Source organism: Gymnoscopelus microlampas (genome assembly GCF_963454915.1).
Source record: "Gymnoscopelus microlampas genome assembly, chromosome: 6".
NCBI classification, from domain to species: domain Eukaryota; kingdom Metazoa; phylum Chordata; class Actinopteri; order Myctophiformes; family Myctophidae; genus Gymnoscopelus; species Gymnoscopelus microlampas.
Genome location: NC_139943.1, coordinates 29786672 through 29813638, shown reverse-complemented (window position 1 = coordinate 29813638; position 26967 = coordinate 29786672). Strand labels below are relative to the sequence as shown.

The following is a 26967-nucleotide window of genomic DNA, read 5'->3' as shown; positions in this document are numbered from 1 at the left end:
AGTTTGCTTTATCATCCGTGCTTCTTACTCCATCTGTCCTTTTCAATAAAGGAAAGACTTGCCACGGTCAGCGCCCAGGGCTACACCGCACAGCTCTTTGGCATTTTCACTCATTGTGTTCAGATCGGAGGAGAGAGTCAAGCCTTTATACTTCGTATGCAGTCGTTCGACATGGTACGAAAGAGACTTCAAACTGAGGCTACATCATGCCACACGTAACTTGACTTTATTCTCTACTGCATGGCATGCCATTGCTTACATATGTCTCTGTAATGGACAGACGGTAGCCTATTAATATGGGAGCATTTTTGTTATTATGTTTATTAAAACAAGTTTACCTCTTAGGAGCATTTGTGACGTATGTGTGTGATTTGTCTGCATGTATCAGAGAGTTGCACGGCATCAGAGAGAGAGAGAGATTACATTGATTTGGTGTTGGGTCTTGGCTATAGGGCTCGGGCTGATAAATTGCAGACCCATGTCAGGTCGGGGGGCAGGCCGGGCTTGAACACCACAGGCCAGGGCTGGGCTAGGGCTGTAGTTTTGGGCCCGCTCAGGGCTATAACCTCAACCTGGTGTTGGGTAGGAGACCTATCCGTTGATATCTCCTCTGACCAAATACTGTAGGACTGCCTTGTTCGCAGAATGGTACAAATTTGTGCCTTTAAGACCCGGGTTCAAATTCTGAGTAGGACATGAAAGTTATAGATTGCAGCTTTCATTTATATCTAATAGTATAAAATAGCCTAAAAATATTTGTATACACTCTCACACAGAGTTAACTATAAGCTATTTTATACTTCATTGTACAACAAAAATAGCCGATACACAAAATAATTTCCTGAATATTTTTGAAAATGATTTGAACATTTTTGGCCCTTATAATGACATGCCCAAAATAGGGACGCCATGTTGAAAGTTAACACTCAGGATTTTATAGCAGGGCTCTCGGCTGTGGTAGCATGTGGTCGCAGCTGCATGGATAATCCCTTTACGTCCCCTCTCCTCGCCTGCGGGCGCCGTACATCACTCCACAATCATGTTAGCCATCAGACCCCCGTAGACACAGAGGGGCACAAATCCACTTGACGCTGTTGTTGCTGAGCTTGGAAACAGACAGACTGACAAAGGCAGGAAAACAACCTGTAGCTCTCTTTCTCTCTCTATTTTTTTTTCCTAGAGTCAGAATCTAATTTGTCCGCAGCTTTGGAGATTGGATTGAGCTGATAAAGGGACTTAATTTTCCACAGTTGACTTTTCCCTGGTCTAACCTTTATGTGAAGCCCTCAGGTAGAGGCTCTCAATGTACTACTGTACTACTGCTGTGTAGCTACTGCTGTTTACTCTGTACATGTAGGCTTCCATGGCACTCGGCTGTAATCCCAAGTTATAGAACATTTCATGTGATAGAATTTGATCAAGCGAAGATACAAAAATATTAATGTAACTTCTATTAAAGACAAAAAAAAACTACTTTCCTATTTTTCTTTAGAGAATATACTCACCATGACAATGAATTATTACAATTCGTTATTATAAAAATGTATACTGTTTTACAGCAAAAAGTGAACATTCATATAATAGCCTAGGTTAGACATTCAAAGAAAAAGATAAGCCGTTTTCTCATAGGCTTACATGATAGAATTATGTATTGATAAAACGGTTAATAACAATAATAATATCAAATACAGGGATTCATTAAGTTGCAAACTTAAACAAAATCTTAATTAAATTACAAATTAAGCCATGCCCAGTGATTAATGAATGTATGTGGTTGCAGAAAGAATGAAATTAATCTGCAAAAAATAAAATACCTGCATTTTTAGGTTTATGTATATGTTTTTATGTCTGTCTGCTCTGTTTTTGTTTGATTGTGTATAGGCATCTTATTAAGATACATACTGTTGTTATGTTTTATATAATTGAAATGCCAATAAATATATTGTTAGGAAAAAGAAATGTGAAAGCTAGGGGGTGCATGCCATGCATGGTAATTGCCAAATGACGCCCCTGGGTTTTGACGTCAGGGAGAACAAATAATTGACCCCCCATAAATAGCCCATGGGACAGGGCGTCTGCACAGCACGGCACAGCACAGTGAGAGGTCCAGCCAGCAGACACATCCAACTCTACTGACACACACATACAACACAACACAACACAACACAACATCACTTCCACACAAACACCTACAGCATGCCCATTTCGAGCAGCTCCACGTCCTCCATGAAGAGCATCCGCCGGGCAGCGTCCGAACTGGAGAGGTCTGATTCTGTGACGGTAAGATCATTGTATTGCTACGTTTTGCGCACCGGGCTGAACTCGGTAGACCGGCAGATAAGCAACGCCGAGGAGCAAGTTACGGCCGGGTCTTTTGCGGGATCGGTCGCTACAATATTAACGGTGATTTAAAAAAAATAAAAATAGTGTAAATTGGATTTTAAAGACGCCACATGATGGGCCGGTGTTACATGTGTCATGTTAAAACACCATGTGTAGGACAGTCAGAAGGCTGCGCGCACGGAAAGCCTTTACGCACTGGAGCAGTCCAATGTAGTGCACAACCATTGAACGGTGGTGCGCCCAAATCAGACAATCAAGGACAATTTGAGCAGTATTTATGGCAACTACATATCCAACTGAATTTTAGCAAAGCCGTCTATATTGCTACGCCTCTTACTGAGATGTAAACTTGTAAAGCACTTATGGCGTTACAAGGAGTTCTCCTGAAGGAGTCCTGAAGGAGTGTAAACTGTAAAACCCTTCTCTCCTTCAAAACCGCTCTAAAAGAGTACCTACACAGGTGGCTGTAATTAGAAACTATGGTCCCTGTAAAAGTCAAAGCCTAGCCCCCCTCTTGACAGTAATTTTTGTTTTCTGTTTTTCTGTTTTCAAACTATTTTTATGATGTTTTTGCATAGTAATGTATATCTGTCTGTCATTAAATATCTATGAATTGAATACAAAGGACCCCAATGAAAACAAGCCATAGACTTTCTTGGTTTTAAATCCTCAGCTGGCCTTGTATTGAACTGTACTTTCCTGTGCTTTTTTTCTACAAACTAGGCTACCAATAAAGTATTCAATCAATCAATCAATCAATCAATCAATCAATCAATCAATCAATCAATCAATCAATCCTTAACGCGAGCCGTTGCTCGAACACCCCAGGCAGTAGCCTCTCGTCTCTAGTCAAAATAAAAAATACACTTTCGCTACTCATCAATACAAAGACGTTTTTAAGATGTTGAAAGCCGACTTTCCTTAGTGGGAACACTCGGAGCTCCCCACCCCATGTCTAAAATACACTTTTTGTCCTGAAAAGAAAATGTTTTACAGGAAGGAATTTTCCCCAGTAGCCTTACTATCTTGTCTCCTTGTCAGAAGTTGTCTCTGCTAACTTCACAACTCAGTGTGCAAATATAACTCAAATTAACCCTTACAGACAGGCTATTGACCACTGTTTCCCAAATAGTGGGTCGAGACCCATCTTTGTGGGTCACGAGTAAATGTCAAAACATAAAAAAAATAAGAAAAATATCTATATATATTTTTTTAAATCAAAGAAATTCCATAAATTGGAAAACAAATATTTAAGAAGTAGTTAAAATAGCGGCGTTGTGAGCTTGTAGATCTGCTATTTTCTAATTTCTCAAATTTCTCTTTTGGGTCTTGAGCTAAAATGTTTGGGAACCACTATGGCTATTTGTACTACACACATTAACACGATGGTAGGCTACTGTGTATAGTAGGATATTACAAAGCAAAGGTCAACAAACCAGGCTATTTCTGGTCTTCTTTATCGTTTCCGTGTTTGTCTTTACAAGGATTATCTATAAACACTTGTTTGCATGACAAATGTCACCATGACTTGTTTTGTTGTGTGTTTACTGTTTAGTCGCAGTCTCCAAGGTTCGTCGGCAGGAGGCAGAGTTTGATCGAAGACGCGCGCAAAGAGCGAGAGGCCGCGGCCGCCGCGGCCGCAGCTGAGGCAGCGGACCAAGGGGAACAGATTGTGTTTGAAGAAGACGATGGGAAAGCTTTGCTCAACCTCTTCTTCACCCTGAGGACCTCCAAGACACCCACACTGTCACGATCCCTCAAAGTCTTTGAGGTAAGACATCCGACCCGAGCCAGTGGCGCCGGCGCCTGTTTAATTAAAAGACACTGTGTGCCCCACAATTCAGTCTAGTCGGAAAAAAAAAGAAAAAAAGATCTGTCCAGTCCCCCGCACTTTTGTTTCGAATTCACCGAAATGAAGTTAAAAAAAAAAAAAAAATTAACAAACCCACCTGCGCGCATGCATGCGTCCCCTGATGTGTCCCCCCATGTTATTTGCCATTCCAGCGCCCCTGACCCGAGCAACAAGTAGCCTATTCTATAAAGGTTTATTTTCTTCCGGAAACTGAATGAATTGGGGAATTAACCAGTGGTTCTCAAACGTTTTCATATCAAGGACCCCCAAATGAATATGTATTTTGGCCACAAACACCCTTTCTGAGAATATTTTGTAATGTGTTGATAATACGGAAAAGCAAATTTGTTTTCAAATTGGAAAACGTTTGAATTTGTTTTACTATAGCTGGCCTATAAGAGGCATCAATCATTGAGGGTTATTATGATGATCTAAATGTCTGAGATTGGTTTAAAATATATTCTCGCAATTGAATTATCATTGCCAGATTTGAGAGCTAGGGGTCAAGGGGGTTTGAACAATTTGGTCAATTCAATAGGCCTAATCTACAAAATGTGCCATGCATGCGCCTTAATTATTATAAAACATATCAGTTTTGGTATTTTATGTGACTATACTGTGTAATGGTAAACAATTATACAGTAAAAAGTATATCTACACTGATATATCAGTATTGCTATGATCATACATTTTGTATACAACAATGAAAATAATATTTAATGTGAAACTGGCTTTGATCTGGATAGAATACCAGGCAAAGCCTTGTCTAAAGCAAGGGTTCTCAAGTCGGGTCCGGGGACCCTCAGTGGTCCTTGGGGGGGTTCCAGGGAGACAAATTATCTAATATAGCATCAAAGTCAGTTTATCCACTTTATATGTAATAGGCTTTGTGAGCTTGTAGATCTCCTATTCTTTAGACATTTAGAAAATCTAGAAAAATTGTTACACAAATCTTCTCTTATGGGGATCCCTGGTGCAAAATCAAAAGCAGCCAAGTACATATACATTTGGGGGTCCTTCACATGAAAATGTTTGAGAATCACTCGTCTAAAGACTGGTTTTGATACATTCAATGTTTTGTATTCTGTAATGATATAACTTTTTTTTGGTTAGTCACTTTGTGCATGTGTGTGTGCACGTACGCGTGTGCACGTACGTGTGTGCGTGTGTGTGCGTATGTGTGCGTGTGCGTGTGCGGGTGCGTGTGCGTGTGTGGGTGTGTGCATCTGGGACAACGCTCCACATGTCCCAGACTCTTCTCCCTTCTGGCTCCCAAACTGTGGAACGAACTCCCCATTGCAATTAGAACGGCAGACTCACTCCTAATCTTCCGCCGTAATCTGAAGACTCACCTCTTCAGACTCTGCCTTAGCCCATAGCACTTGCCGTAGCACTTGCCCTAGCCTCGACGGCCTTGCAGGCTTATGCAAAGGCTAAAATGTAATTTAGATAGCATGTTATGTAGACAGATGCCAGGTTCATTTGTTGACCTGGCATCCTATAGTTTGTATAGTTTTAATTCTGTATTTTTTTTTATATTATACTGTTTAAACTTTAGACTGATGATATGTTCTTGGTTTACCTATGATCCTAGATGACTATTTCTATGCATTTGATGTATTACCTTGTGTTTACCTTCCTTACTGTAAATCGCTCTGGATTAAGAACGTCTGCCAAATGCCTAAATTGTAAATTGTAATTGTAAATTGTAAATTGTATGTGCGTGTCTGTATTTGAAGACCTTTGAAGCTAAGATCCACCATTTGGAGACACGGCCATGCAGGACAACCAAGGACAGCCTGGAAGGTCTGGAGTACTTTGTCCGCTGTGAGGTGCACCTTACTGACGTCAGCACGCTCATCAGCGCCATCAAGAGGATCGCAGACGATGTCAAGACCACCAAAGAGGTTAAATGTAAGACCCTCCCATTTCCATTACTATAGGATTATTAGGTCACGATGTGAAATACACAGTGATAAGCTATGATTGTACTAACTGGAGGTAAAAGCGATGATGAACTTTGGCAGAACCTTGGGCTTGTATAGCTACCTTGGCGGCGCAGGTTCGATTCCCGGCAAAGTGTCGAGGTGTCCCTGAGCTAGACAATTTACCACTTAAACCCTATATGGTTGACCCTCAGGGCTCTATACTAGTGTTTTTTCTGTTTTCTGTTATTGTGGGAAATCGGCAAAAAACAACAATCGGCTGGGTGAAGCTGAAAATTTAAGTAGACTGTCCACCCGGAGTCATTTATTTTTGTGAAATTTCCCCTTTTCTTCTCCAGTTCACTGGTTCCCAAAGAGAATAGCTGAGTTGGACAGATGTCACCATCTCGTCACAAAGTATGACCCGGATTTAGATCACGACCATCCTGTGAGTATACAAAATGCTTCTCTCTTAGCATGTTCGCTTAGAAATTCATTCTCAGTCGAGACTTGGTTTGATTTGACTTTGTCCAATCAACACAATTGGCCGTGTTTTGCGGGTAGGAAGCCAGCAGGGGATTGTGACCTCTGTCGCTGCACTATAGGGACTCCTACAGCAGTGGTTCCCAAACTGGGGGTCATGATCCCCAGGGGGGTCCCCATATTATTTGGGGGAGGTTCCCAGATGATTAGCTAAATGTGCAACATTGTTTTCTCACTCAACAGTACAAACCAACATACAGTATAAGTGTATACAGGTTATCTGCACATTTTTAAAGTTACAGTTTAATGACTGTTAAGACCGTTTTAATACCAAATTGACAAATATTATGTAAGAAAGAGGCAAACATTGTGAAAAAAGCTTGTCGATCTGCTGCTTTTGCTATTTTTCAATTTGAATCCTGAAAAGTAACAGTTTTGGACATAATTAGGTTTCCACCCAACAGAGACGATATACGTGTAGAGGCATAATTACTAAATTGGAGAGGCACAATACACAAATAAATGCATAAATAAATATTAAAATGGTAAAAAAAAAATGCCTATAATATGTGGTGTGATCTCATTGTTCATTTATTTTGGACAGGGCTTCACAGACCTCGTCTACAGACAGAGGAGGAAGATGATTGGAGAGATTGCCTTCAGATACAGATAGTAAGACATGATAATCTCTTCACACCATAGACTGTATAAAATGAATGGACAGCGTTACCCGCCCCCCTAGACTCTCCAGACCGCAAATGAAGCCGATTGTTCAGCTGCGTGCAATCCGCCATCTTTCAATATCGCGTCATATCCTGCAGAATGACACCAGAACATTATTGGTTGGGTAGCTTGTCAATCAAAAGCGGGGGCGGGGAATGAATGCTATTGGTTGTGTAGCTTATCAATCAAATCATCCCGCCCCCCCCCTAGAGCATAACCTACGTTATCGTCAATTTTAAAATAAATGGGACCATAGTTTACCAAAATGCATATCATGATGATTGAAAGGAGACTTTAAACTAGCGACTGGAAGCATAATAGTATTTATGACCATTTTTATTAAGGTAGGAAAATCTAGTCTAAAGTTTGTCAAAAACCCAGCTGCTTGCGTTAAAATTAATTCTTTCTGACACCAGCAGGGGTAAAACAGCGAAACTACAGGCCATTCATATGAACTGTCTCTTCCGTATTGGCGTCAATGTGAAAATCTCAGACTGGCCCCTTGCTTCACACTCGACCTCACGCCCTGGCACTCCTTATTTATTAGTGCTTGTTGCCTATTTAGATACATACATGTACTAGATATGTCATCCAGATGCTGTTTGTATATTCACATAATATGCTTTGAATGTTATTTAGATGTATGCTGTTCGCATGTCCACTGTTATTTAGAATGCAGAGGACACATTTCACATAATATAAATGTAAAGTGACAGATACCCCAAAACAATTACATTATAATTATGCATTGATATTAAAAAAGAAAATGTACTTTGTAATTTGTACTTTTGAATACTTTATATTTTTCTAACACAAGTACTCCAGTGCAAATTTGAATGAGCAACTTTCACTTAAGTCATATTTTGACCAGGAGTATCTATACTTTGACTCAAGTACTGGGGTTGAGTACTTTGTCCACCACTACACAACCTAAGGATTTACTAAAAGTGTGCTTGTCTGCTCTTGTCCTCAGCGGGGAGCTCATTCCCAAACTGGAGTACACAGAAGAGGAGATAGGCACTTGGTACTTGATTTATGTATCTTTCTGCTTGTGTGTTTCAGTTGGTATTCATACAAATATCATATACAGTAGTCTACATGTATACACTATTGGAAATAATTAACATTTAGTACAATTCCACTATTGTTTAATGTATTGCATGCTGTACCTGTGACAAAATGGGGTTGGCAAAGATGACAAATTAAAAGAATATTTAAATCTTATGTTTAAAGGCAATGAAAATGACAGATAATTATTATTATTTCTTTTTTTAAATTTAACCACATGCTGTGTCAATTAATTCATCAATGAGTTAGCTTCATAAGCTTCTTTGTTACACGAGCTTGTGTGTCATGGCGGTATGATTTGGCTTTCATGGTGATGAATTAGTCACAGGGTGCTTATTAAAGCAATCTAGACATCAGCTTTAGATCGTCTAAGTGCAAAATGTCAGCGAGGGTGCAGAAACAAATGCTTTGATTGAATGGATTGCCACTCACTGTAGCAAATGGCGATTAAGAGGGGAAAAAAAGAGTTGTGAAATAAACCACAGCTCATGCGCTTACTCAGACCTTAGATGAGGTGCTGGAGCTGAATTATAAAAGAACTGAACAGTATAAAACAGAACAAAACAGCAGCCGCACACTCAAAACTGCAGATATCCGAGTTTGAATGCAGGTCTTCGGTTGTGTGAGTGCAACAGGGTTCGAGCAGTGTCATCACTTTAATATCCAATGCAAGACACCTGTGTCCAACATTCCAACGTCTAGATTGACATCCAGGGAATTGTAGTCCCTAATAGTGTACTATAAGGGAAGGGCCATACTCAACATCAAAGGAATTGTAGTCCTTGACCAAGTGACTACTATCAAGGGATGACACTGCTCAAACCCTTTTCTACTGCTGCATTCACTTGTCATTGTATGCCTGAATAAGGTCGAAGAGATGTTGTAGAGAGTTAAAATGTGGATAGAATCTTAAATCGAATAAAACTTGAAATTATCTGCCACTGTAATCAGACGCTCAAGCTACTCACTCACAAATAACATAAAACGCTATAGTACATGTATTTTCAAAGCGAAGAACTGTAATCATCATGAATGGATTGCACAATTGTGTTGTGCAGGAGAACAGTGTACGCTACCTTGAGGGATCTGTACAACACCCATGCCTGCATGGAGTTCCTGGAGGCCTTCCGTCTGCTAGAGAGGCATTGTGGGTACAGCCCAGACAACATCCCTCAGCTGGAGGACGTCTCTCGCTTCCTCAAAGGTAACGTCCCCCCTGGAGGTCAAACCATGACAGCAAAGACAGAAAACAATTACAAGCAGAGGCAAAAAACCTCTTCGGATAAATCCTTACTTAGAATATCATGTTTGATTTCCCCTCAATCACTGTCTTTCTCTCTCTCTCTCTCTCTCTCTCTTTCGCTCTCTCTCTATTACACACACAGAACGCACAGGGTTCCAGTTGCGTCCGGTCGCAGGTTTGCTCTCGGCTCGGGATTTCCTGGCCAGCCTGGCGTTTCGGGTGTTCCAGTGCACACAGTACATCCGCCATGCTTCCTCTCCCATGCACTCCCCTGAGCCGTGAGTACAACACACCACCCTCCTCTTCCTCATGTCTTCACCTCTTTCATCATCATCATCTTCACACTTTGACGTTTTCTCCCCAACGAGGACCAATCCTCTGTGCCAGTATGTCAATGGTTCTAAAACTTTTTATATTTCAATAACTCTGAGAGTGTAACTCTCTATGACCTGTAAGGGTCCATTTAGCTCCATTTGTACTCTCTCAGAGTTACACATCTGTAAGGGTCCATTTAGCACCCCTTCAAGGCATGCTGAGGGTCCCTGGACACCACTTTGAGGACCAATCATCTGTGCTATCCGCTTCATCAAGTCATATCGCTCTCTAAAACCACAGGTTTTCAATGGAGACGCAAGGGGGCGCCAGAGGGGTGTGTGTGTGTGTGTGTGTGTGTGTGTGTGTGTGTGTGTGTGTGTGTGTGTGTGTGTGTGTGTGTGTGTGTGTGTGTGTGTGTGTGTGTGTGTGTGTGTGTGTGTGTGTGTGTGTGTGTTTAGTTAGTTTTTCAAGACAGATAGCAGATATATGCTCTAAATCCGACCATATTCTCTTCAGACCGAAGCATATGTTCTCTGTCTCTGTTGCTATATCTTCTCATCTGTTGCCATAATGTTGCTGTGGTCTCTCTCTCTCTCTCTCTCTCTCTCTCTCTCTCTCTCTCTCTCTCTCTCTCTCTCTCTCTCTCTCTCTCTCTCTCTCTCTCTCTCTCTCTCTCTCTCTCTCTCTCTCTCTCTCTCTGTTTGTCTTCAGGGACTGTGTCCATGAGCTTTTGGGCCACGTGCCAATGCTGGCAGACAAAACCTTCGCCCAGTTTTCACAGGTGAGGATGAGACGGCTACATCCAACATTTTACTCCTTTCTTGTCGCTCCGTGCACTTCTGAGAAGCTGTTAAGTTGTTATGATGAAGTTGTTATGATGAGAGCATGATTCTGTAAGTTATAACGTCTGTCAAATGTATCTTGTAGAACATCGGCCTGGCATCACTGGGTGCTTCAGAGGAAGATATTGAGAAGCTGTCCACAGTGAGTGGCTATCCTTCTCAATTTGGAATTGTATTTCTGTTTACTAGAATCCTCTGTTCATTTATCCATTTGCAACTTGTACATTCTCAGAGTTAAAGATGCTGTAAGTTATATTTGATGTCAAAAATAAGTGTTAAATAGCTCTACATTCACATAACAATCATTCCTATAGCTGTCTATAACTGTTACTGAATAAACACTCTACTAGAGTGTCTGTTCAGTAACAGTTATCTCCCCTTCTCTCCAGCTCTTAAACAAAAACACATTTTCAGATCGGGGTAACAATTTTATCCAGTCCGGAGAAAGAACTCTTACAGGATACAATATAAAGAAGTGAAATATGGAATTGATGAAAAAAGAGAGCAGACAAAATTGGAACTGAAACACTATAATGCTGTAGCTGATAAATCGGTTCTCTCACCTAACTGGATGAAATTGGTGTCCCACCTGAAAATGTAATTTCTGTTTTGCCTAACGAGCTGGAGAGAAAGGGAAACCCCTGTTACTGAAGAAACATTCTAAACAGCAATGATTACCATCTGAATATGGAGCTTTGAATTCTTAAAAAAGGGATATTTCACTTTCAAACATGTTTGAGGTCATTGTAACGTCTACTCAGGCTTTTGTGAGCACCCCATACAGTTTTTAAGTATTTAGATATTTGATATTAATTTGATCAGACACTCCCCCAGTCCTATATGAACCCATTGTAACTTCAAACTCCATTTTAACCATGATCGATTCATCTTTCATCTAAAACACCCGTCCTTGGTTCTGGTGACTGATATTGTCCTTATAATACGTGAGGTGGCTATGTTATTTCAATTACTTGTTTTATTAAAATGACCCTAAACATGTTTGAAAGGGTTACATGTCGCCTTTCCGACGTTAACTAACCCTACACCTAACCCTAACCGCACGCGGAAGCCACTAGTCGGAGTAGTGAGATGTCGGAATGCAGACATTACCCCGTTTGAAAGTGAAATATCCCTTTAAATTAATATTGAACGTTTACTTGTCTGATTGTCTCTCAGCTGTACTGGTTCACGGTGGAGTTTGGCTTGTGTAAGCAGAATGGCCAGGTGAAGGCTTACGGAGCTGGACTCCTCTCCTCATTTGGGGAGCTGGAGGTACGTACAGTGCAGTGCCAACACCTTTTGTCCTGTGATTTTGTTTCTCTGCCCGAAACATTAAAGGAGAGCACTTCACCCATTTCAACCCTATCTTCATATTATAAAATAAGAAAACAACGTTTGAAAGCCTCAGAATTACCAAAGCGGCCTACCGATGATGACACAGGAAAGGTTTCTGAACCTGTCCACAGCCCTACTCTGAAACACAGAGCGAAAATGGGTGAAGTGGAACTTCAATCTTTTTCTCTTTGTCTCTCTTTGTCTTTGACAGCACTCCCTGTCCGATGAACCTGAGAGGAGGGAGTTTGACCCTCAGGCGGCTGCGGTGCAGCCTTACCAGGACCAGGAATACCAAACTGTCTACTTTGTTTCTGAGAGCTTTGCAGACGCCAAGGAGAAACTCAGGTACGTGCTGCACGTTGACACATGCACACACACACACATGCCGCGGTCGCACGCACGCACATACCACTTAAACTCTCACACCCGCACGCACGCACGCACGCGCGCGCGCACACACACACACACACACACACACACACACACACACACACACACACACACACACACACACACACACACACACACACACACACACACACACACACACACACACACACACACACACACACACACACACACACACACAACCCGACACTTAACACACAGAAAGGGTTATGTGAGGACAAGGTCAGAGAACAGCCAGCCAGTCCCTGAGGCCATGCAGAAAGGTTTGTAGTGTTGTTGTTTGTCAGCTCGAACGAGCCAGCAGACAGCTGTTACCAATGTATTCTCTCTTACCGAGGCAAAAATGCCGTTTTGTTTCACTTGGCCGCCAGATCAAATGTTGCCTTGCGAAAACAAGTAGCTTTAGTGAGTGTTTTCACTGTATTTGGTCTCTCCAACTAGGAGACTGCCATATGACATCTCTCCTCCTGTAATGGATGAGAGAACGTTGGCGTGGGAAAACGTTTGTTTTGCACGAGTGCACGTTTGAATGGTGTTTTATAGGTATGGATGGATTACGTCTCAGGTGCTGAGGAAAGGAGGATTTTTTTTATAGCCCATGAGTTAGTATGCACAGCCTTAGTGCATTGGTTCTCAAAGTGGGGTCCGGGGACCCCCAGGGGTCCTTGAGGGAGTTCCAGGGGGTCCCCAGCTAAATGATGGATGGAGACTAAATGGACCCTTATGGGTCTGTATCTCTGAGAGTGTACAAATGGAACCAAATGGACCCTAACGGGTCCATTTGGTTCCATTTGTACACTCTCAGAGTTAAATTAACATTGAGTTTACAATAAAAAATGGGGTCCCAGGGATAGAAATGCCATTAAATGGGGGTCCGTAGCCTAATGCATGTCAAACTGGGGGTCCTTGAAATTAAAATGGTTGAGAATCACTGCTAGAGCCGTATAAATCTTCTCTTATGGGGGTCCCTGGCTTATCTTTTCAAATGGGGGTCCGCGGGCTATTAAGTGTCAATTTGGGGGTCCTTGACATGAAAAAGTTTGAGAACCACTGCCTTAGTGGATGTAAGAGGTCAGACAGGATTCAAGATCCAGGTTTCTGACACAGGGAACCCACTGGTCCTTTAAAGGGGGAATTTCCCCCGGCTAAGAAAAATATTTGGGTTTACGAGAAGGTTTCAGACGGTTTGTCGGTAATGCACTCAAGAAGAGAATCCTGTAGGTTGACCGACTTTTGTTTTTAGCATATTTACATCCGGCGGTTGGGTTGCGGTTTTCGGCTCATTCCGTTTGTCTCTTTGTTTGGCTGCCTGTTCACCGCCTAACCGCTTAAAAACCCTATAGTACTGCATATAGTTGACCCCTCAGGGGTCTGTGCTAAGTCCACTCCTTTTTTCCCCCTCTACACTAAATCTCTTCACCAAAAGTAGCCCATCTGCAAGCTCACTTGTATCCTGTATGAGTTCTCGCTCCTGCTTGTGTCGTGTTGCAACTTGTGTCACATAGGCTGCTGGAGTTGTAAGAGCCCAAACGCAGGACAGCTAGAGCCAGGCAGGTAGTGTTCAAAAGCCATGATTGGGTGTAATTGACAAAAATAATATGTCTGCATATTTCCGTCCTTGTGTGCGTTTTCGCGCCTTCGCGTGGGTTTTCGCGCCTTCGCGTGGGTCTAATTTACAAACTTTCTCCAGGCCATGCATATGATAATTCAGGCCATGCATATGATAATTTGTTTTCTGGAGGCTGCATGCTAAATTTAAGTACTTCACTTCCTCCAGTCACGTGAAAGATGCATACGCACTGGTACTACTGGCATGTGCTTTGTGCTATTGTTTTTGAATGGTTCGGCCATGATAAACCAATTATTCCTTCCATGGATATATTATTGTAGTTTCAATATGCTAAACCTGACCACATCAATAACTGCTCTGTGCTTCGTACCTACTGTCATTGAATGGCTCGGCCATGATGAAAAGAGAAATTCCTTTTCAGTATGCTAAACTTGACCACACTAAGAAACCACAAGAGGATGTATGCACTCTACTGATTGCAATCCTTCTAGCTATTAAAGGTTTTTCCTCACTGCTTCATTTTCTACACATTAGATGACTTGATTTGCTGTTCTCCGACAGGACATACGTGGCTGGTATCAAGCGACCATTCTCTGTGAGGTTCGATCCGTACACAAGCAGCATCGAGGTCCTGGACAACCCCCTGAAGATCCGAGGAGGCCTTGAGTACGTAAAGGATGAGCTCAAGACTCTGGCAGATGCCCTCAATGTTCTGTCATGACTGTCATGCCCTGATCAAGGCCCCAGTTCCTGTACCACTGCTGTGCTCTGCTCTGTAACGTCTGACGTGTACCAAGACCGTTGTGCTCCAAGTTTCTGTGATGTTTATGCTGCTATTAATCGTATGAAATGTTGGCTGGTCAGTGGTGGCAACCATTTAAACCTCAGTGCATAGTACAGGCATCATGTCCAAAGATAATGTCCACTCATGTGGATTCATTCATTGACACAGCCGGGGTTCGATTTGCTGGTGTTTGATATTTATGTTTGATATCACAATTGAATAACCTAATTACAAATGTATGTTAACTACATCAACCATTATTTGTCTTAAAATGTCAAAGAATTGCTTAAATACCAGACCTATAAGCTCACAAACGCATCACATTGCGAGCTTGTGAGCGTTGGATATTTGTATAGCTCTGATATTTTCGCTATTTTTCATATGACAAAGTATATTAGGGCTTAAGTGGTAAAGAAAATGACCCGCTCTATTTATTTTACAAATGGAACTCTGCTTACAGCTTCATGTATGACTGTGAATTATAGATGTCGGGCAGTGGTGGAAAGTAACAGTAAGTACATTTACTCAAGTACTGTACTTTTAAGTCATTTTGAGGTACTTTTACTTTACTTGAATATGTAAACTTTTCAACACTTTATTCTTCAACTCCACTACATCTCAGAGGCAAATATTGTACTTCTCCAGTACAATTATTTGAAAACTCAAGTTACTAGTTACTTTGCAGATTTAGATTATTATTATTACAAAACATTGATTAACCAATTAAGCCCTATTTTATACTTGGGTTATTCAAAAAATAGCAGATGTACAAGCTCACAACACGTCGTATTGCAATGTGTTATGAGCTTGTAGATCTTCTATTTTCGAAGATCAGCACATTTTGAAAAATGTGAGTACAACTTTGGGCACTTTACTTTTAAGTTTGATGCAAATAGTTTTGCATTTTTCCTCAAACCAAATTCTGAATACAGGAACTTTTACATTTAAAAGAGTACTTATACATTGTGATATTGTAAATTATATTTAACAATTGAGTAAAACATCAGAGTACTTCTTCCACCACTGATGAAGGGGCTGTGTCCGTTGGGCATTCATGGCTTCTGAATCGGAATCTGAACCAAATCAAGGAGAAGTGTTATTATGAATGTATTAAAGAGACAAAAGAAATGCATATGGTCATGGTGTCATGGTGTCATCAAACCAATGTCTCATTTTGATTAGTTATAATGGTGAATAGACTTTATATTTTAATCACATCTAATGTGTTTTATTTAAAAAATAAAATAAAAACCTATCTATGTGTACAAGAGTTGACATTTTGCAATAGTGTGTTTATAGTATTTGAATTTTATTTGCCGTTTGAATGTTATGCCGTTTTTGTCTTGCAACATAAATCCATAATAAAAAAGGATGCAAAATACTTTAAATGTATTGAATTGTGAGTTGCATTTTCTTCAGTAAAATGTATGTAGGCTATAATAAACTATCACAAATCACCATTCACTTTTTCTATCATTATAGACGCCAATACGCTATGTGTAATTCTTCGGCCAACATGTTTAAAAATCTATTTTAATTCCTCACTCTACTCATGTTAACAAAATATCGTCTCTGCTGGGATTCAGGATTCAAATTCAAAAATAGCAAAAGCAGATCTACAAGTTCGCAGTGTTGAGCTTGTAGATCTGCTACTTTTGATGCTTTCGTGTGACGTAGTATGATCAAGTAGGGCGTTCATTTACGAAAAAACACAAAAAGTTAAAATATGGAGATAGGTTTCTGACCGACAAGCGACAATATTAAACATGTTCTATCAACAGCTTAACATTCCGTACACTTTGTTGTTAAGAATTACTGGGACCAGGGGCATCATTTGGGGTACCAGGGCATGGCAATTGCCCCCCTAGCATTCACATTTAACCTCTAATTCCGTTCTTTTATGCCTATTTTCTACACATCTTTCGCAGATTAATCTGATTTTAGATTAGCACTGAGTGCTTCTCAATCCGTGTCCATCCATCTACATGTGACATCTTACATTCAAATGTGTAGACATGCGTTTTCTTGTCTGCAACCGTATGAGTCAACAACCTCCAACACGTTGTGAGCTTGTAGATCTGCTATTTTAGCTATACAGAAATAGGGCTTAAGTGGTCACCTTTTGCCACCCTCTAGTTTTTTTCTGATTTCATATTCACCAATTCACGTTGTATAGAAATCACTTACTATAAGTAAAAAGTAAGTAAGACTTGCCGAGACATGTGGCCCATAGGGCAGGGGCCAATCTCCTGTTTCTGTAGCGTGAGGCGGCTTGGATGTACAAGTGCATGCCCTGGACATGATGCTAGTATGTCGCAGAGACTTACCCCCAATCCAAACCTTGATGCTGAGGCATGGGGTACAATTTTTTATAGTCTTTGGTATGACCCGGCTGGGGATTCGAACCCCGGCCTCCCAATCTCAGGTCAGGACACTAGGAAAGGCCACTAACGGGTATCATTTACTATCCCTCTAACCAGTTGTCCACAATTTCACCCATTGCCATTCCAGGCAGTCCAGTATACTGTATACCGTAGCTACTTTTATTGAGTTTGACCCAGGCCCGCTAAAGCAGTGGTTCTCAAACTTTTTCATGTCAAGGATCCCCCAATTTGATATGTATTTGGCCGTGGACCTCCATCTAAAAATATTTTGTGCCAGGGACCCCCCATACAAGATTTGTGTTAAAAAGCTTCAAAAATATTCCAAATGTTAAACATTTTTGCAAGAATGTTTTTGAAAATAGTAGATCTACAAGCTCACAACGCGTCGCGAAGCAAAGCGACGCGTCGTGAGCTTGTAGATCGGCTATATTCAAATAGCCAATGTATATCGAGCTCAAGTGGATAAACTGAATTGAATGCAAAATAAACTCATTTCGCAGGGAACCCCCTGGTACCCCCCCAAGGATCCCTGGGGGTCCCCGGACCCCACTTTGAGAACCAATGTGCTAAAGGACTATCATTAATCCTTGAGATGTACAGAATGTTATCTGCCACAGGAGGGGGCTGTCCTACCAGGCTTGTCATCATCACAAAATCACAGTATGCTGATGAAAAAGGAAAATAGTTAAATTCAAATAATGTCTATAAATGAATAAAAAATCATGCATTGTCTTTTGCTTTGAAAAGGGCACAAAACATATTTAAAATGTCTTAGATTTGGCAACAGTGGCTCTTGTGTCAGCCTTGTTAAAGGTCTGGCTCCAGAGAGGTGACTAGCTCTGGGGACATGTCCAGACAGAGTTTCTGTAGACTCCTATTGGTATCAGGTGTTAGCTCAAGTGGTCATCCTCGGGACAAAGGGGGGCTATTGACATAATAATCCTGAGCATTGTTCCCCAGCCATCCTGAAAAGCCTCGACAAAAACAAATAGAAGTTCCCTTAGCAGACCACTAGGTGTCAGCCTAAAGACATGTTCAGACACACTGGTACCCTTTGCAGAAGCCTTCCCCAGGGAATCCTCAGTGGTGTAAAGTGACTAAGTACATTTACTCAAGTACTGTACTTAAGTACAATGTTGAGGTACTTTTACTTTACTGGAGTATTTCCAGTTGTCTATACTTTTACTTCTACTCAACTACATCTCAGAGGCAAATATTGTACTTTTACTCCACTACAATTATTTGAAAACTAGTTACTAGTTACTTTGCAGATATAAATACATTACATTATAAAACATACATTAATCACTTTAGCCCTATTTTATACCCAGGCTATTTGAAAATAGCCGATCTACAAGCTCACAATGCATCATATTTTAGTACTTTTACTTTTGGTACTTTAAGTACATTTTGATACCAATACTTTTGTACAGGTAAGGACTTTTACTTGTAACGGTACTTCTACGTTGCAGATTGATACTTTTACTTAAGTAAAACATCTGAGTACTTCAGATTTCCACCACTGGTTACAGTACTGAAGTGAATGTGCTGGGTTGTATGTACAAATCTGATGTTTCATGTCTATAGCCAAACGTAACACTGATGCTTGAGATGTGTCTGAGATTAATGGCAGAAATGACATTTGGCCATCTTTGTGCCCTTATATTGTTAGAACAAACACAATTGTTCCTCATCCATCCTCATCCATCCATCCTTCCATCCATCCACAATGGAAATTGTGTTATCCTTTTAGCCTAAATGTCTGACTGTACCTCTGTACCTGTGCTGTTTCTGACTAAAGAAAGTATTCAATCAATCAAAAAAAAAAAAATCCATCCTCTTCGTAATATCAGAGTTTATCACATCACAGGTTTACATATGTGTAAAGAAGTGGGTGAAATTATTTTTTGTGCAAGCTTCGTCGTTTTTGTTGTGTGTGAAAAACCAAACAAACTCGAGAGAGAGAAAAAAATGTCAAGGAGAGGCTAAAACCTAAGATATCTACATATACATACACATAGCATAAACCAGCTGGTACAGTATGTACATATTATGTTCATATAGTGACCTTAAATTAAATATTTAGAAACCTCAAATCTACCATACTGTCACTGATTAGAAGTACTGGTGCACCAGTCTAATGGTCAGGTGATCAGATGGTTATAGTATAACTCAATGAGTCTCTGACTCTGCCCACCTCCCTTTGACCTCACATTATATGATCCACATAAAATCAGTGTGCTATAATATGAGGCCACGCATCTAGTCTTAAATTCCACTGTCTGTGTGTGTAAATGATAGACAGACAATGATTCAGTAGGCTGCATGACCCCGGTCCCAAAGTGATCCTTAAGTCTACAGCCAGTGCCAAATGCCAAAATCTGAGTCAGAAGAGGAGAAACAACACAGCAAAGGTTGGCTCCACACACACAAATGTTAATTCAACTTTGGGGTCTGTCTGGGCCTGGGGTATATTATTACTGCCACTCCTCCTCCTCAGCGTGCGTTCACTGAAGAAGAGGACATATTTTGCCGGTTGCCGTGCGTAAACGTGGAAACAAACGTCTATGGAATTGTTCCACTTTTTTTTTTTTTTTTTTTGGGAACTCTCACATTTTCTTCTTCTCCGCACGCACGCACGCACGCAGGCACACACACACGCACACACACACACATACACACACACACACACACACGCACGCACGCACGCACGCACGCACGCACGCACGCACGCGCGCCGCGCGCACACACACACACACACACACACACACACACACACACACACACACACACACACTTTTCCTGCCTTTACGCACTTTTCCATGAAGCGTCGCTGGCAGTGTTGCCAGGTTTTCTGAGAGAAATAAGCAACCAGTTCTAGGAAAACAAGCCCAAAAGAAGCGGCCACGTGAGTAATTCACATCACATCTATATTCATCAGCTTGAAAATAGCCAGTCTACGCGTTGTGAGCTTGTAGATCTGCTAATTATTTTTAAATCTTGGGAAAAGGGTGAACATATTTTTTCTTAAAACATTTTAACACAAATGGCACAAAAGTGTCCCTGGCACAATTTATTTTCCAGATGGAAGTCCGTGTGGACAAATACATATTAACTAGGGGGGTCCTTGACTTGAAAATGTTTGAGAAACACTGGTTTGAACAACATTAAGGAACGAGCCGAAATAAGCAGCAACACTTTAGAAACAAGCCCCCCAAATAAACTGCAAAGCTAGTAAGCTACCAATATCTACAAGCAAACTTCACAGAAAAACAAGCTCAAAAGTAGCTTATAAATAAGCCGACATGGCAACACTTGATGAAGCGTCGCTGGACCATTTTTACCATCCAGTGGAGAGGAGGAGCGAGGAGGAGGAGGGGGGAGGGGAGGGGGAGGAGGGGGGGGGGGGCAGAAGGGGCGTGTTTTGGTATATAATACTTCTCCCTGAGAACTTTGTGCCTGTCGCCTTGTCTTTGGGACAGCCTGCCTCTCTCTCTCTCTCACACACATCATCATCTCTGTAGCTCTGCCTCACCAAACCAACTGGGGAACTAAACTAACTCACCTGCGATCATCCCTCTTTTATCATCACGTTAACTCACACCGCTGTCAGTCATCTTGACATGGAGACCCCGCTAAGACACGGACCACCACACCACTCACTTTGCCATCACACCTGCCGAAGAACGGAACACAGCAGAATGAAGGTAACGCAACCCAACGGAATATTATGTGGTTCACACTACAGCCTCAGCCTGAGATGAGCTTAAAACTCTAATATCTCCCTCGGATTATAGGGAATTTTCTTTAGTCTAGCGGTTAAGATGTTGGCTTTCAACGCCGGAGTCCCGGGGGCCGGGTTCGAATATTGGCTTTATATATGCTTGTGCGCTTTTCGGTTATGTGGTGCGTGCGTAAAAAAAAGAAAGACATTTGACAGGCTCATAGACATGTAACTGTCTTGGCACAATAAGGAAAGCAGCAGCTTCGGGGCTTTGTACTTTTGCTGTTCGTTTTTTTTTTTACCCTCTTTTGCGCTATTTGGGGACATCCATTATTTGCTTGCCTTGCAGCAGAATAATTCACTTGATGCCTAGCTATAACGTGGACTGAGCATTAAAGATGCGTGCCTAAGGTGCCTTATAAGTGCAACAGGTCAGAAGTTAACCACTTCAATCCCATATGGGTAACCGGAGTCCCTCAGGGCTCAATACTAGTGTCAATACTAGTGTCAATACTAGTGTTAATACTAGTGTTTTCTATCATTGCGGGGAAGGCTTTCGCTGAAAATAGCAGATCGACAAGCTCAGAGCTTGTCCATCTGCTATTTTCAGCAAAAGCTTTCTGCACAATATACCACCGATGCTGGGGTTTTAGTGGTTAAACAAGAAAATAAAAATAAAAGGAGAATAATACAGCTACGTGGACATACTGTATGTTCTACTTCTTCTTTGGCGTTAATTGTGCGTCCCTCCACTGAGCTGGGAGCAAACAGCTGGGCTCAGAGCGGCAGATAGGGGGCGCTAGATCTGCGGGTCACTGAGCTCAGCACAGGGTGAGCAAGGGGGAAATATATGCTGAGTTGTGGCTTTTGAGATAGTTGGCTAGTATTGAGCAGCCGGTCTTGCAACTTGTTGTGCAAGATTGTGACAAACACAGAGATACGGTCTCGTTTTCCTCCAGAATAAGCAATTCTGCCAGGTGCCGTGGCATGATAACGGTTGATAACGGTTTAAGAAAATCGCCAATTAAGGCCTAAAAGGTGCATGAGCCCTTACATAGTAGACTTTTTAAAGGGTTGTTGGCTAATACACAACAGAATTTACTGTACATATTTTTCTTTTTGATTACTACTCGTTTATATGATGTTTTTTTTATCATAGTTTTGCATAGTATTGTATATTTGTCTGTCATTAAATGTTTCGATGAATTGAATACACAGGACCCAAATGGGAACAAGCCACAGTGCTCTCTTGGGTTTAATCCTTTTAGCATCCTTTTGTATGGAACTGTACTTTCTGTGCTTTTTTTGCAAACAGTTAATAAGGTATTCAATCAAATAAAGTATTCAGAATCAGATGTTTCATTTGGCATGGTCCATTTTGCCCCAGATGACAGCAACTCCCTCTGACTTTTGAGTTGTCATAATTTCACAATTTGTAAAGTTACTTTAAACGACAGTCGAAGAATTAAAACAAATGTGTTTGCACAGCCATGTGGAATATTATTGTGTGTACTAAAGTTGCTGTTTCCCCTCTTGCAGGTCAAGAAGATGTCTTCTTCGAGCAGAGCTCTGGTGTTTGCTCTGGCCATGACGCTGTACATTATTGAAGTTGCGTCCGCTGAGACCCTTTGTGGCGGAGAGCTGGTGGATGCACTGCAGTTTGTCTGTGAAGACAGAGGATTCTATTTCAGTAGGTTTTACTGCTCAACCGACATTTATGTGCTATTTCATTTGGTCTATTTATTTCATTTTATTTTTTACATTTACATTTTTTTTTACTGCTGAGTCGGCTTTTGTGCATGCGTAATAACGCTCGTCTGTTGGGATCTCTGTGTGTGTGGTTGTTTGGAAATTTGCATGTTTGGTATTCTCAGTGTGTGCGGTTGTGTGGAAAGTTTGCATGTTTGGTATTGTTACACGCTCGCACATGCACGCAAGAGAGAGAGAGACAGAGAGAGAGAGACAGAGAGAGACAGACAGACAGACAGACAGACAGACAGACAGACAGACAGACAGAGAGAGAGAGAGAGAGAGAGACAGACAGACAGAGAGTGAGAGAGCTTTTAGCCAGCTGTGTGGCTGTCTCTCTCTCTCTCAAGACGTGTTGGCTGCTGTGCTGAGTGGGCGCATTCTGTCGCTAGAGCCCATACCTCTGATTGCATATGAAAGGTCGGCTCTGCTGTGAAGTCACACACGACTCAATGCGACACAATGGGCCGCTTGTTTACCAGTGCATTCCGCCGGGGAAAGTAATAGCACCCCAAGAGGCATACAAGTCACCTCAGCACCAATGTTCCCAGGCTTTAGGCGGCCACACTGGTGATTAAGAGAGAGAAAAAATGTTTTTGATCTCAGACTTTAATCATTCGATAGTGACAGCATCATTACCATAAGTGATGATCATTATCCTCTTTGTGGTAATAATGCAAATAGCTGTCAAGGTAAATATCCTGATGTGAACGTGCTGTAGCTGTTCGACTTTGAATAGGGCAAGGCTTTGCTTGAACAAACAAAGCTCAGATGCAGAAATTAAATACACACAGCTGCCTCTCGCTGTCCTGGAAGCATATAGTGGAGGGAAAAACACTGGACACCCTGAATTTCTAAATATTAGTTATATCCCACCCACTGACAGTCGACTTCATTGTGTGGCGTTAGCCTCGGAAGCTTCTCTCCCGGACTCGGAGAGATCATTATCCAATTTGGGCCAACATAGATTTGCTCCCCCCCGCCCCCTCGCTGTTTCTCTCTCATGTTCCTCTTCCTGCAATCAAATCTGGCCTGCCCTCTCATGAGATTTCTGCAACATTGTGTGGGGCTTCAAACAAGGCCTTTATTGATCGTGGATAGTGTTCCCCTGTGCAATGTCTTAACCCTCCACCCCCTCACCTTGTTCTCCTATACGTTATACCTCTTTTCCAGTCTCACTGTCCCCCACCCGCATTTTTCCCCCTTCTTTTTTTCCCCTTTTCTATTTTTCCTTCTGTTTTGACCCTCACTCACCCTCTCTTTGGTTCTTTTTTCTTCTCTTTCTTTCAACCTCATTATCTCCCTCTGCCCCTCCTCTCTCTCCCTCTCCCTTTCTCTCTCTCCCTCTCTTCATTCTGTTTATCTCTGCTGAGTTGGCAAAGGACAAGGTCACAGGAGAGTGTCCATTTTAGGTATTTACTCATCCAAATAGCGACTGTCTGTGTCTGTCTGTGTCCCTGTCATTTCCCCCCAGGGTGTGTGCCACAGGTCCTGTTGTTTACTTGTGGATTTTAGTCATGAAAGGACTCCCAGACTATACCCAAAAACCCTTTACAAACAAAAACCCTTCTCGCAGCCAGCCATAGATTTAAGTTTATCCTCTTTATATAATGACCGTCCAAATAATCCACATCACTGGCCAACGAAAGACACGATTGAGTCTTAATTTGCTGTCAGAGTGTGCTGTGTGCTCGGGTCTTGATCCTGACAGGATTTCCTCCTCCTAACAGACTGTCTCTCCTCTCCCCCGGCGTCCTTTAGGTCGACCAACCAGCAGAGCTAGCAATCGACGCTCCCAGAACCGCGGCATCGTGGAGGAGTGTTGTTTCCGTAGCTGTGACCTCGCCCTGCTGGAGCAGTACTGCGCCAAACCCGCCAAGTCAGAGAGGGACGTGTCGGCCACCTCTCTACAGGTCATACACACAGTGATGCCCGCACTAAAGCAGGTACGTCTCAGCAACAACAAAACACCAGTATGGGAAAACCTTGAGTTCTAATCTATCTGTCCTGCCATCGCCCATATCACTGTTCTGTCCTGCGCTTTGCCCCCATGCACCTGTCTGTGAGAACAGACTGAAAAACCCACGTGAGGACAGGTTTATCTCGTTAAAATGGTCAATGGTAAGCAATTATCTTCCATGTAAAGTGCTGACCGTTGCGGAAAAATAACGTATTCAGGTAATGTTAGAGTGGAGGCAGGGTCACACTCAGGGACGTGTGTGTGTGTGTGTGTGTGTGTGTGTGTGTGTGTGTGTGTGTGTGTGTGTGTGTGTGTGTGTGTGTGTGTGTGTGTGTGTGTGTGTGTGTGTGTGTGTGTGTGTTGTGTGTGTGTGAATTTGAGAAACTCGGGACTACTGGTCCATAACAAAACAGTGAGTTCTTATTCTTGTTCTGATTGTGTGATTATTAGTCACGGAACACTAACCACTCCAAAAACTGGCATGCATTTAGAGTCCTGTGGTCAGAATCACCTCAGCTGGCTATTAGAACCTCTTTTGTTACAAACATGCATGGAGATCTTCAAAGCACTATGCCTTTTCACTGGAGGCACAAGACGTACTGTAACAGTGGCCGCGCTCCAGGCCCTGCCTGAATGGATTCTCGCCCTTTATGCTTTTATCTTCTTTCTCTTTTTTAAATCAATGCTGCTATTCTTATTCTTTTGAAATTTTGAAGGATATAAATGAACAAGCAAAACAAAAAAAGATACGTGACTGTAGGTATGGCCAAGAAATCCCATCTCTCTCATGAAGAAAGAGAGAGCCAGTTGGGGAATTAGTTGGGACATGTCCCCAGTTGGGACCTGTCCCCAGTTGGTCCGGGCAGGGGAGCGAGTTGATGGGTACATCCTGCTCTGAGGGCCAGCTGTTCCTAGGCTATTGAGCGGCCCTGGAGTGAATGAAGGGGGATAAACACTGTTCAAGTGGCAGAACCAAAACAAGCCATTCAGATGGAGCACTGGCTACTCACGCATAAATTCTAGCCCAGCCACCACCACTCCCACACACAGTCTTTCTCTCCTTCCCTGGCGCTCGCACAGTGCAACACAGAACGCCGGTTGAAAGAGTTTGTTGTGTAAAGATAGGTTTCAGAGGAAGAACGCATTTGTAAGTTATCTGGTTGGATCTCTGTGTGTGTGTGTGTGTGTGTGTGTGTGTGTGTGTGTGTGTGTGTGTGTGTGTGTGTGTGTGTGTGTGTGTGTGTGTGTGTGTGTGTGTGTCTGTGTGTCTGTGTGTCTGTGTGTCTGGGGGGGGGGTAGTATTTAGTGGCTCGTCAGGCAAACAATGACTCGTTCCTCATACGATGGGAGTGACCGCCTTTCCCTTTTGACCGTATGTTAAAAAGTCTGCAGCACTTGTTGACAGCGTCTTTCAGCAAGGGCAAATCAAAACAGGGACGAGTCAGGGGCGAGCCGCATCTGTTGTGGCGCTCGGCATGATTTGCCGCTCCCAGAACGACGTCTTGATTTCCATTTCTCCCATGTCTCTTTGCTGCAACAATGGCCTGTTTTTTTTTCTTCTTTTTTTTGCTACATAAGAGGGTTTCGCCCCCCATTTGTCATGACAAGCGATACAGTATCTCATCATCATCCTCTTCCTACCCCCCCCCCCCTCTCTTCTGCAGGAAGTCCCAAGGAAGCAGCCTCATGTGACCGTGAGGTATTCCAAATACGAAGTGTGGCAGAGGAAGGCGGCCCAGAGACTCCGGAGGGGGGTCCCCGCCATCCTGAGGGCGAAGAGGTTTCGGAGGCTGGCGGACAAAATCATAGCACAGGAGGAGGCGGAGGAGCACAGGTCTCTGATCCGGCTGACCAGCGCGCTGCCCCCGGTCGTGCTCCCCACGGACGTTAACCACAAATGAGCCCCACCGACAGCCCTTTGCACAGACAAGTTTGGAGGAAGGAAAAAAAAAAGACTAGGGGATTATAGCTTTGTCTCTGACGTCATTTCTGTGGCAGTCCTCTCTGACCTCCCCTGCCCTGTCCGAGCCCACCGATCCCCCTGCCCCCCCACCCCCACCCCACCCAACCTCACCCCTGCTCTCGTCCACTACTTCTTGACCTTCTGCCCCCCTATAATGCCCCCCTCCCCTCCCCGCCCGGCATGCCTTCACATTCTTCCCGTCTCAAGTCTTTCATTCCCTCTCTCTTTCATTCACTGACACAAAAGGCACACACACAAACGATGAACAAAAAGTTAACAATTTGGCTGAATGCAAT

The 26967-nt window shown here is 42.5% G+C and overlaps 2 protein-coding genes across 2 annotated transcripts; both read left to right on the top strand.

Moving 5' to 3' along the window:
- Positions 1-2196: 2196 nt before the first annotated feature.
- Positions 2197-14828, top strand: th (tyrosine hydroxylase; the record flags this gene model as incomplete). Its single annotated transcript, XM_084059764.1, has 13 exons — positions 2197-2280; positions 3905-4114; positions 5935-6109; positions 6480-6568; positions 7208-7275; positions 8300-8350; positions 9453-9598; positions 9780-9915; positions 10664-10733; positions 10880-10936; positions 11971-12066; positions 12341-12474; positions 14669-14828. The coding sequence occupies 13 exons, from the start codon at positions 2197-2199 to the stop codon at positions 14826-14828; spliced, it is 1476 nt and encodes a 491-aa protein (XP_083915890.1).
- Positions 14829-20747: 5919 nt separating this feature from the next.
- On the top strand, positions 20748-26740 carry igf2b (insulin-like growth factor 2b). Its single transcript, XM_084061118.1, has 4 exons — positions 20748-20982; positions 22539-22689; positions 24510-24694; positions 26373-26740. Exons 1-4 carry the CDS (start codon positions 20899-20901, stop codon positions 26607-26609), a joined length of 657 nt encoding a protein of 218 aa, XP_083917244.1. The 5' UTR covers positions 20748-20898; the 3' UTR covers positions 26610-26740.
- Positions 26741-26967: the final 227 nt, after the last annotated feature.

What these genes read in the sequence shown, in the direction of transcription:
- igf2b (XM_084061118.1), top strand. Translation starts at nt 20,899, where the DNA reads ATGGAGACCCCGCTAAGACACGGACCACCACACCACTCACTTTGCCAT. An exon ending in CGGAACACAGCAGAATGAAG is followed by an intron (nt 20,983 to 22,538) that starts GTAACGCAACCC and finishes CCCCTCTTGCAG; the next exon opens with GTCAAGAAGATGTCTTCTTC. An exon ending in TGATGCCCGCACTAAAGCAG is followed by an intron (nt 24,695 to 26,372) that starts GTACGTCTCAGC and finishes TCTCTTCTGCAG; the next exon opens with GAAGTCCCAAGGAAGCAGCC.